Source organism: Aquarana catesbeiana, linkage group LG09 (assembly GCF_042186555.1).
Source record: "Aquarana catesbeiana isolate 2022-GZ linkage group LG09, ASM4218655v1, whole genome shotgun sequence".
Classification (NCBI taxonomy): Eukaryota; Metazoa; Chordata; class Amphibia; order Anura; family Ranidae; genus Aquarana; species Aquarana catesbeiana.
The window spans coordinates 37,649,433-37,661,702 of record NC_133332.1 but is presented as its reverse complement, the minus strand read 5'-3'; the positions used below and the strand labels follow the sequence as shown (position 1 = coordinate 37,661,702).

Genomic DNA, 12,270 nt, shown 5'->3' with positions numbered 1-12,270 from the left:
GTTAGATTTTATGATTGTTTGAACAAAGTGTTTAATTTGAAGGTAGCGGAAGCATTCTCTGTAGGGGAGCTGTGCTTGCACCTGGATATTTGGAAATGATTTTACAGAGTCTCCGCTAATTAGATCGCAAATGCGAGTCAGACCCGCCTGGACACAGGCATGGAATGAAGTTGGCTCTGTGCGAGCTGGGTAAAATTGGGAATGGCCTAAATAGGATAGAAGTGGGGAGTGTGGAGAGAGTAACTTAAAGGGGGTTTTCAGTCTGTCCCATAGCTTAACCTCCCTGACGGTATTCCCGAGTGTGGCTCGGGGTTAAAATTCAGCACCATTAGCGGTAACCCCGAGCCACACTCGGGATTGCATCGCAGGATCCTGGTGCCTCCTTACTTACCTTGTCCCCGGGATCCTGCGATGTCCCCCGCAGTGTCCGCGGGCTGTGTCCTCCTCCGAAGCCTCTCTGTGCCAGGCCCCAGCTCCCTGCGAGCGTCGCGACGCACGGGGGCGGAGCCTGGTGGCAAATTCAAAAAAATATCAAAAGCATAACACATACAGTACTGTAATCTTACAGATTACAGTACTGTATGAAATCATTTCACATCCCATTTGTCCCCAGTGCTTTGGCCCATGCCCTGCATGCAGTTTTATATTGCATATACTGTTCTTTCTGCCTGGAAACTGGAGATTGTCCATAGCAACCAAAAAGTGTCCCTTTACGTCAAAAATGGCTTTAGACCAGCTAGAAAACAGCAATAGTAAATTAGAACACTTGCAGAATTGAGCGATAGTGAATCGTGTGGAAATTTATTTTATTACTATTTATTTTTATTTTTTTTAATTATTTTTTTTTTTTTATTATATTATAATTTACGTTTTTGTGTTTCAAACTTTATCATACCCGGGATATCTACTAGACTCTTGTTTGGACAGATTTAAGTGTGTTATTCTTAATAATTACAGACCTACAATATAAAACGCCAAATTTCCATGCAAAATAATTGTACCGCTTTCAGCACCTAAAATCAGAAAGAATCATACCGCCAGGGAGGTTAAGCATGTGTTGTGTTAATGGATTAGTTATGGGTCCTCATGTTGATGTAGGGAGCCATATTAAATTAGTTACATTAATCGGATGTAAGTCAATGGCCTCGAGGGCAACCCAAAGTGGTATCTCAGCTTTAGCGTGGTATAATATTGACCGGGCTAGACGGGCTGCATGATAGTAATGCGAAAAGTTGGGAATGCCTAGGCCGCCAAAGAGCTTGTTACGGAGAAGAACCGGTCTCGCCACTCTGGGCCTAATAGGGCCCCAAATGTATTTGAAAACTTTGTTTTGTATGATCCTATGTTAATAGGGTGGGACTGTAATAGGGAGCACTCTGTATAAGTACAGAAGCTTTGGCAATAGGGACATTTTCACAGCTGCGATACGTCCCAACCATGAGACGACAATCTGTGATTTTTATTGGGACTGCGATATTATGGCGGACACATCGGACAGTTTTGACACAGTTTTGGGACCATTGGCATTTATACAGCGTCAGTGCTATAAAAATGCACTTATTACTGTAAAAATGTTACTGGCAGGGAAGGGGTTAACACTAGGGGGCGATCAAGGGGTTCCCTGTGTGTGTTTCCAACTGTAGGGGGAGGGGACTGACTAGAGGAAGTGACGGATCGTGATTCCTAGCTATTAGGAGCTCACGATCTGTCTCTCCTCACAGAACAGAACAGGGATTTGTGTGTTTACACTTCCCTGTAAACATACACATGTCCCTGTTCTGCCTTTGGTGCCCACGATCACAAGTGGCCAGGTATCCCGCTTAAAGGAGCCGACGTATAGTTACGACGATTCGCGGGATCGTGCTGACCTGCCGCAGTATAATGACGGCGGCTGGATGGCAAGAGGTTAATAATCCCCATGAAATAAAGAAACAAAGAAAGAAAGAAACCAAAGGGAAAGATGCTTACCTTACACATTCTCATGAGAATGTGGCCCTATAATTAAAGTAATACTAAAGTCTCTTTTTTTTTTTTTTTTTTTTTTTTTTTAGTTAAAAATAATAAACATGTTATACTTACCTGCTCTGTTGCAGTGGATTTGCACAGAGCAGCCCAGATCCTCCTCTTCTCAGTTGCCTCTTCTGTGCTCCTGGCTCCTCCCTTCTGTTGAGTGCCCCCACAGCAAGCTGCTTGCTATGGGGGGCACCCAAGCTGAGCCACAGCTCCCTGTGTCCATTCAGACACAGAGTCGTTGGCTGGCCCCGCCCCCTTTCTCTCCTCATTGGCTGACTGACTTTGATTTGGCTGCTGAACACAATTGTACCTACAGGTAAGCCTATAATAAGGCTTACCTGTAGGTCCTGTAAATATCTCCTAAACTTGCACCGTTTAGGCGATATCTACTGTACACGCCATGCCAACGTCATCGGAGCATGCGTTCTAAAGAAATGGCCGCCCGTGGTGTTTCTTTAGGACCCTGTACTGTGACCACCGGCTCCCGTGCACATAAGTGGGAGTGACGTCATCACAACTCTGGTCAATCACAGCACCGGAGCCCACAAACCCAGAAGAAACGCCGGGAAAAATGTCAGCTGTCTCAGTGGTGTGCGGGTGCCGCTGAGAGAGCTTCGTTCTAAGGTAAGTATGTCATAATGAGCTTACAGGTTTGTTTGTTTTTTGACAGGGTTTGCAACCTCTTTAAGTAACTTCCTTTCTAAAAAAAAAATATTTTATTTTTATTTTATTTTTTATAGTGTGTTTACATGTGGGGGGGTCTACTTAATTGCAGTACAGTATCTTTCATTTTCATGCAAGGTTTGCTTGAGGGCCCATTCACACCATGTCCGTTGGGCTGCATTGATTAATGCAGCCCAATGCAATAACCATCTGAAATCTGTTGTTTCCAATGCGCTAATTTCATAGCAATGCACCATGTTGATGTGTGCGGGGTGCAAACAATACATGCTGCATTTAAACACAGAGCAATTCACTACAGATCATCACAGCTTGCTGCAGGATACTGTGTGTTAAGGAGGATAAAATAAAATATTTTTGTCTTCTGCTCTAAAAATTTTTACATCAAGGTAATGCAATGCAACACATTAAAAAAATCACGTCAACGCACATTAACTTAAGTACGTTCAACACACACTAAAACGCAAAGCATGTGGCATTTATTCAGTGCCAAGTGTGCAGCAGTCTTCTCCTACAGATAGCTCACATTGTAGTTACTAATCTTGTCCTATAATTGCTTCAATTACATTAATAAAGTGGGGTCCCTGTTAACTACTTAAAGCAGAGTTCCGCCTAAAAAAAATTAAAAGTAAGCAGCTACAAATACTGCAACTGCTGACTTTTAAAAGAAGGACACTTACCTGTCCAGTGCGCCCGCAATGTCCTCACCCGAAGCCAATCCATCCCACGGCTCCGGGTGGAGGCACCAGCATTGCTAGTAAGGGAATCAGGCAGTGAAGCCTTGTGGCTTCACTGCCTGGTTCCCTACTACACACGGGCGAGTCGCACTGCACGTTCTGAGTGGGACCTGTGTGTCTCCCAGAAGAGAGCGGTGGGGGGCGGAGGAGGGGCCGGACATGGCGATCTTTTGCCGGAAGTGCGAGCAATTACCTGTATTAGACAAGTATCTGCTGCCCTCTCCCCCCTAAAAAGGTGCCAAATGTGACACCGGAGGGGGGGAGGAATCCGGACAGCGGAAGTTCCATTTTTGGGTGGAACTCCGTTTTAAGGACCAGGCCTATTTTTCAGGCTTGGTGTTTACAAGTTAACCACTTTTTCCCACAAATAGAGCTTTCTTGTGGTGGTATTTGATCACCTCTGGGGTTTTTATTTTTTGCGCTATAAACAAAAAAAGTGACAATTTTTTAAAAAACTCATTTTTTTTTACTTTTTGCTATAATAAATATCCCCCAAAAATATATTAAAAAACTAATTTTTTCCTCAGTTTAGGCCGATACGTATTCTTCTACATATTTTTGGTAATAAAAATTTCAATAAGCGTATATTGATTGAATTGTGCAAAAGTTATAACGTCTACAAAATAGGGGATAGTTTTTAGGCATTTTTATTATTATTTTTTTTATTAGTAATGACGACGATCTGCGATTTTTATCGGGACTGCGACATTATGGCGGACACATCTGACACTTTTTTGGGCCATTGGCATTTATACAGTGATCAGTGCTATAAAAATGCACTGATTACTGTGTAAATGACACTGGCAGGGAAGGGGTTAACCACTAGGTGGCGATGAAGGGGTTAGGTGTGTCCTAGGGAGAGATTCTAACTGTAGGGGGGATGGGCTTCAACTCACATGAAAGCGATCACTGCTCCCAATGACAGGGAGCAGTGATCTCTGTCATGACACAAGGCAGAATGGGAAATGCCTTGTTTACATAGGCACTTCCCCGTTCTTCAGCTCCGTGACATGATCGCCGGGAGACCGGGGGACTTGCGGGACCCGCCAGGCACGGTCATGCTGTATGCAGCAGGCACACGCGCGCGCCCGCTAGCCCCTCCAATTAAGGGGGACGTACACGTAAGCCCATTTGCCCACCTCTGCTGACGTATATCAGAATGCAGCAGTCGGCAAGTGATTAAAATCTGTTTTTGTTTTTGCTAGAAAATTACTTAGAACCCCAAACATTATATATTTTTTTTCAGACCCCCTAGAGAATACATTTTTTACAGGTTACCAGTTTTGAGTTACAGAGGAGGTCTTAAAATGATCTTTTAAACATGTGTACACAAAATGCAAAAATGGCTCTGGCATTGAAAGGGTTAATGGGCGATTTCCCCCTGGTAGTCATATACTGTGAGGCCCCAGCCATAGAAGTGAATAGCTTCGGCAATGACTTTTTATACAATAGCTGTGCAGAGCCAGGCAGGGTGGCACAGTGAAGATCTGGGCAGTGGGGCTGAAGGAAAGTATTTCATTTTGTGACTTCCACTAAAGGGGATGGGGAAAAAATTTAAGAAGGAACTACTTCACTAAAAGTGAATTTGTTCTTTAAGCTTCATCCAAATATTCCCCCTCCATATCATGGCTGGTACAGAAAGATGCCCCTCCACACTTCCCCTTACAAGATTTCTGTTCTCAGATATTCTTAAGTGACCGGGATATACTGATCCACCATTAACATAAATGGTGATGAAAAAGTGCCTCCGATCAGATGATATCACCTTTTGTGACCCCACTCACCAGAGTTATTGGACCCTCAGCTTTGCAGTCCAGGGGTCAAACTGGGCTTAGAGTTTTTTTAGGAGGTAGGACACTGATATCAATTTCTCAGAGGTGATGGGTCTCAGCAGGATCCAGGATAATTTAGGACATGATGAGGCAAAAGAGAGAGAGAAAATACATGTGAAGTACCGCCAGTACACAAAACACACTGCGCTGCTAATGAGTGTCACTCACGAGACATTAGGCAAAAACAAGCATCAGCGTGTTCCGGGTTCGCACCATCCGCGTGCGTTCCATGGGAACCGGAAGTAGCGTCACTGGTTCACTATACCGAAATTATGTTGACGCATTTCGCCCCTCCTCCAGGGCGTCATCAAGTAGTGAACCAGTGACGCTACTTCCTGTTCCCATGGAACGCACGCGGATGGTGCGAACCCGGAAAACGCTGATGCTTGTTTTTGCCTAATGTCTCGTGAGTGACACTCATTAGCAGTGCAGTGTGTTTTGTGTACTGGCGGTCCTTCACATGTATTTTCTCTCTCTTTTGCCTCGTCATGTCCTAAATTATCCTGGATCCTGCTGAGACCCATCACCTCTGAGAAATTGATATCGGTGTCTTACCTCCCAAAAAAAACTCTAAGCCCAGTTTGACCCCTGGACTGCAAAGCTGAGGGTCCAATAACTCCGGTGAGTGGGGTCACAAGAGGTGATATCATCTGATCGGAAGCACTTTTTCATCACCATTGTTTACTATCGCAATCACCCAGCATTTTAATATGTAATATTTTTTAGTGTGTGATATATGGGATCACATTGCGCTATCACTAGTTCACTGATCATTTATTTTGAAAGCACTGAGCACTTTATTTATTTTTCTTAGTGTGTTACATGGTATCACATTGTGTCATTATTCCGCTAGCGCCGTTATCACTGTTTATTCTATCCACAAGGTTTTAGTACCTTTGCAACAGCAGCTGCGGTCTTACTTTATTATTATTTTTCACCTAGCACGAGTTATAGTTTATGTTTTAAACATATAAATACTGTTGTGTTCTTGTTTTCCAGGGAATCCATTTGAGTGCCTAAAGTAGAACTCAACTTACAATAAAACATTTAATAAAGTCTGCAAAATTGCTGCACAAGCCATTTATGAATTTAACATAATAAAATTTACATTTCAATTTCAGTCTGTAGCCGCTGTGATTTTTTTGAAACTATTTAACCACCTCAATTCAGGGCACTTACACCCCCTTCCTGCCCAGGCCATTTTTCACCTTTCAGCACTGTCACACTTTAAATGACAATTGCGCGGTCATGCTACACTGTAATCATGTGAAATTGTTATCCTTTTCTTCACACAAATAAAGCTTTCTTTTGGTGGTATTTAATCACTTCTGGGTTTTTTATTTTTTCAAAAAAAATAAAAAGGCCAAAAATTTTGGAAAAAAAAAGTTGTTCTTATTTTTTGTCAGTAAATTTTGTAAATAAGTAATTTTTCTCCTTCACTGATGAGGTGGCACTGATGGGCACTGATAAGCTGCACTGATGGGCACTGATGAGGTGGCACTGATAAGGCGGCACTTATGGGCACTGATTAGGTGGCACTGATAAGGAGGCACGAATATGCCCCACTTATGGGCACTGATAGGTGGCACTGATATGTGGCCATGATAGGTGGCACTGATGGGTGGCACTGGTGGGCACTGGGCACAGATAGGCGGCACTGGTGGGCACAGATAGGCAGCACTGGTGGGCACAGATAGGCAGCAATGATGGGCGGCACTGATGGGCATTGATAGGTGGCATTAATGGGCAGCAGTGATGAGCATTGATGGGCAGCACTGATAGCCAGCACTGACTGGCATCACTAATGGCCACTGATTGCTGGCACTTGTGGGCACTGATTTCTGGCACTTGTGGGCACAGATTGGTGGCAATTGTGGGCACTGGTTGGCACTGATTGCTGGCGGTAGTGGGCAATCATTGCTGCCACTGGAGGGCACTTAATTGTAATCAGGGCACTGATGATCAGTGCCATAATTACATACCTAGCTGTTCCCTGTGAGGAGATGCCGTTGATCAGCTCTCCTCTCCTCACACTCTGTCAGTGTGAGGCGAGGAGCACCGATTACCGGCATCTCTGTGTTTACATGTGACCAGCTGTAATTGGACACAGTTGATCACATGGTTAAAGAGCCACAGATCGGGGTCACGCAGTGTCCTAGCAACACAGCGTGCCCCGGGGGCGCGCGAGAGCAGTCGTTCTGGGAGGCCGTCATATGATGTCCACCCAGAACGAGAGCCGCACCACCCAACCGTCATTTGACGGTGGGCGGGCGGCAAGAGGTAAAAAAATATCTATTTAAAAAAATTCAATGAAGCATAACAACCTGGGGTTGTTCTGCACAGTGTTGGTGTATGGAATGTCCCCAGAAATTTCAGCGGTGTGATTTTGGGAAACTTGATTGTGATATTCTCAGAAGTCTGCACTAAGTCAAGTTTTAGGCATCCTCTGCAATAAGAATTTAATTTTGAGTGAGATACTCTCTAAGGATTGACTACTTCTAAAGGGATACAGACACTGCATCTTTCCTCATCAAAATACTGAGAGTGGACTGGTCATTATACTAAACAATGGCCATCCCATTTAGGAATCAGTCTAGAAAGGACATGATGAAATGTACAGCTTTTTCTTCAGCACAGAAAATGGTAGCACCCTGCAAAAACAAAGATCACTGTTTTTTTATGTTACACTTTAAAATTGTGAGCAGCAACATGTCATTGTTTTCAGGAATGTATCCAAAGTAAATGAATCAATTAGATCTGTTTCTGTAATCTATAGAACTATTACATGTATTCTGGGGGAATTCAGTAAGTAATACAGACACGTTTTTGCTGGTTTGGAGCCTTTAACATGACCAGCACAATTTAATGAAAATTGTTAGCCAGTCTCAGTGCCAGTACCGACACATGCACCGGTATCAGGTAGTTTTTACTACTATCACTTTTAGAGTCTATCACTAAAGCTGTGAAAATTTCTAAAAGACGTAGTTGTGAATATACAATGTTATAGACACTTTCTAATACAGTTATAACTATGCAGTCACCAAAACTGTTTTGCTTAGTTCCAGAAATGAGCTTTCCTATCTTTTTAACAAGGTTAAAAAGCTGTCATGTGACCATGCATCTCTTTTTTCTGATGGTGGGGGGCGGGGTTACAGGACACTGTGCAGGCACAGACCATGCCTGTATTGCATAGCCTGTTCAACTTGAGGCAAGATTCAGGTAGTGCTAGAGGCAGGATGTGATTGGTTCGGGGGTGTGGTGGCTGGACAAACTACTCAATAGGCATGCAATGTGTCTGCACAGTGTCCCATATCTTTGAATGACCAGACAAAGGGTGAAAACTGACCACATGAACATAGATCAGCTTCTGTGCTTTGTGTGGTCAGTTTAGAACAAGGAAGGAAAATGACTGGCAGGGTTAACCAGGTACTTCAGATGGAAGAAGTACATGAAAATGATAGAGGGTAGACTATGATTTATAAAATACACACATAGGAAAAATTTAGGGTAACTTACACTGCAAGACCAACTCTGAGTTGTGTACAGTGCACGGTGTACTGTAAGTACAACCAGTGCTCAGAGTTGGATATATATGCTGGGAAACTATCATTAATGTGAAAGTTTCCTGTATAGGGAATGTGGTTGCTAGGATGCCAGCAAATGCAGGCTTCCTAGCAACCAATGACTCATCTCCAGTCCCATCCATCTTCTGGCTGGGAGATGGTGATATCACTGTCCTAATATGACAGTGTCCAAAGATGTCCATGGCAACAGCCATATTTGAACAATGATATTACCAGCATCCCCATCCCTTTGTTTACTTTCATCTGTTGGCTTGGGAATCTCCTGACTCATGGCTGAATATGGATTATCCATTGCTATGATGATATTGACTGCATAGCCGATAGTGTCTTAGATAACATGGGGCTGAACATGCACCTATGACCGAGTTTCCACAATATGGACGCTGTAGCCTTAGTGATGCCACAATCCATGTGAGAGATTCATGTACCTGTTCAGTACATATACATAAATATGTCTCCCGCACTGACATTTTTTGTCTAGATGGGTTCTAAAGATTGCCTATGACACACTCTATGAACTCCTCAGATTGTGTAGAATTGTTTTAACCACTTCAGCCCCAGAAGATTTGGCCACTGAATGACCAGGCCATTTTTTGTGATTTGGCACTGTGCCGCTTTAACTGACAATTGTGCGGGCCTGCGACGCTGCACCCAAACAAAATTGACGTCCTTTTTTTTCCCACAAATAGTGCTTTTTTTTTTGGTGGTATTTGATCATCCCTGCGGTTTTTATTTTTTGCGCTATTAAACAAAAAAAGAGCGACAATTAAAAAAAAAAAAAAAAAACACAATATTTTGTACTTTTTGCTATAACAAATATCCCCATTTTCATTTTTAAAAAAGCCAATTTTTTCTCAGTTTAGGCCGATATGTATTCTTCTACATAGTTTTGGTAAAAAAAAATTGCAATAAGCGTATATTGATTGGTTTGTGCAAAAGTTATAGCATCTACAAAATAGGGGATAGATTTATAGCATTCTTCTTCTTATTTTTTTTTTTTTTACTAGTAATGGCGGTGATCTGCGATTTTTATCGGGACTGCAACATTATGGCGGCCACATCAGACACTTTTGACACATTTTTGGGACCATTGGCATTTATACAGCGATCAGTGCTATAAAAATGCACTGATTACTGTAAAAATGTCACTGGCAGGGAAGGGGTTAACACTAGGGGGCGATCAAGGGGTTAACTGTGTTCCCTCAGTGTGTTTCTAACTGTAGGGGGAGGGGACTGACCTAGAGGAAGTGACAGATCGTGGTCCCTAGCTATTAGGAACACACAATCTGTAACTCCTCAGAGAACAGAACAGGGATTTGTGTGTTTACACACACACTTCCGTGTTCTGCCTCTCGTGCCCACGATCGCTCGTGGCCGGCGGTCATCGCAACCATCAGCCACGAGCACCGGTGTTCTGCCGAGAAAGTTCCCCTCGGCGGATAAGGACCCCCCTTTCCGCCTGCGCAGTAGGAGCCGCCGGAAATAGCCGAAGCGAAATAAAGAAGAAATCAGCTGTACACGGCGCCTGTAAGAGGGCCCCTCGCGGGCTCACTTCGCGCGCCACGCTTCGGGCACGGCCTCGCTTCGCTCGGCACTTTTTTATTCCCCCTCTAGGTACACTTGGATGGTGGGGCTTCAGCGTGGACCCAGGGCGCAGGCGCCGTATACAGCTGATTGAAGATTTTCATTTTCGGCGGCTCCTAGTCATTCGTACTGCGCAAGCGCTGCGCTTGCGCAGTACAGTGGGGACCTTATCCACCGAGGGAACTTTCTCGGCAAGACACCGGCACCCCCGCAGTGCAGCAGGCGCTTGCGCGCTCGCTATCCCGATCCCACAAGCCGACGTATAGCTATGACGGCTCACGGGATTGTGCCGACCTACCGCCGTAAAATTATGGCGGCTGGTTGGCAAGCGGTAAAGTAAATGTAAACTGTAACTGAGTGACATTTAGTTGTTAAAGCACTGTGGGGTCAATTCAGTAAGCGTTAAATACCTCTTTTTTGTATTTCTTTGTAGCCAACATATGCCTTACATCTCCTGAAAAAGCAATATAGCGAAACATGTTGAGCAAACAGGCATTTATATAGCTTTACATGCATTATATTGTTCTCTATTATGTTGTGACAATTTTATATGTGTTTTCTCTGTCCTTGAGAGTCAACATTGTTTAATTATTTTAATATTTGGAATGAATAAAATATTACATTTCCAGTTCTTCTTTATAGATTCTTAAAAATGATTGAGGCCTTATATGCAGCCCTGACACTTCCAAAGGGCCACTCAATAGCAGCACATTTTTGTGCATTGAGCTGTATTGCATCAAGTTAGGCAATCCGTGCATAATTATTGGGATATAACGCATCTAAATGAACAAAAATTCTGGTCCTGCTTCTTTTCGCAATGCACACTGAAGAAATTGGAGTACAATAGCCCCAAGCATTGCTGTGAGTGAGTGCAATAATGACCCTCAACATTGATATCAGTGGACACAATAATAACCCCTAACATTAGTGCCTTTGATGAAACAATAACTCCCAACCTCATTGTCAGAGGATGCAATAATAACCCCCAACACTGGTATCAAGTCCAATAATATGCCCAACACTGGTACCAGGGCATGCAATAACCCCCAACATTGGTGTCAGTGGCCTCAGTAATAGCCCCCAACACTGGTATCAAGCCCAATAATATGCCCAACACTGGTACCAGGGCATGCAATAACCCCCAACATTGGTGTTAGTGCCCACAATACTAACTCCCAAAATTGGTGTCGGCATAAATAATAGCCCCCAACATTGGTGTCAGTGGACTCAATAATAGCCCCTATCATTGGTTTCAGTGGCTTCTATAGTAACCCCCAACATTGATGTCAATGGACTCAATAATAGCCCCCAGCATTGGCGTCACTGGCCTTAATAAAAAAAAAAACAATATTGGTGTCAGCGGCCTCAATAATAGCCCTTAGCACTATGGTGTCAGTGCTTTTACTCCCCTGCATTGGTGGTCAGTGGCAATGAAAGTTAACCCCAATGCATCACTTACCTGATCACAATCTCCTGCTCTGCTCTCTCTCCCTAGGCCAGGACTTTAGTTGTACTGTAGGTGGAGATAACCCAGACTCACAGTACAGTTTCATTCAGTGCTGGGTGCTGGAACACAAAACATTCCATCACCTAGCACCCTGCTGCCACTCTGCTGTGTAACTGGTGCCCAATAGCTTGCCAGTTGCGTGTTGGGCATCAGGGGCCTAAACCATGGGATAAATAACAAATGTTTTATCTTTTTTTATTAACTTTATTAATTTGTGGTATTTACCTTACATATTTACCAAATGTGTGATATCTACCCCAAATTTGATATTTTATTTTAATTGGCTCGTTTGCCATTGCATACGGAAAAAATACAAACAGATATTGCATGCA

General features: G+C 43.5%; 1 protein-coding gene across 9 annotated transcripts in view; it reads left to right on the top strand.

The window, feature by feature from the left end:
• The window catches only part of LOC141107518 (zinc-alpha-2-glycoprotein-like), an 87,581-nt gene extending 80,996 nt beyond the window's left edge, over positions 1-6,585 (top strand). For all 9 annotated transcript variants that reach the window (XM_073598298.1, XM_073598299.1, XM_073598300.1 and 6 more), the window contains one exon: positions 6,263-6,585. In XM_073598298.1, the coding sequence (XP_073454399.1) occupies positions 6,263-6,275 (13 nt within the window). In that variant the 3' untranslated portion in view covers positions 6,276-6,585. The remainder of the gene's footprint in view (positions 1-6,262) is intronic.
• Positions 6,586-12,270: the final 5,685 nt, after the last annotated feature.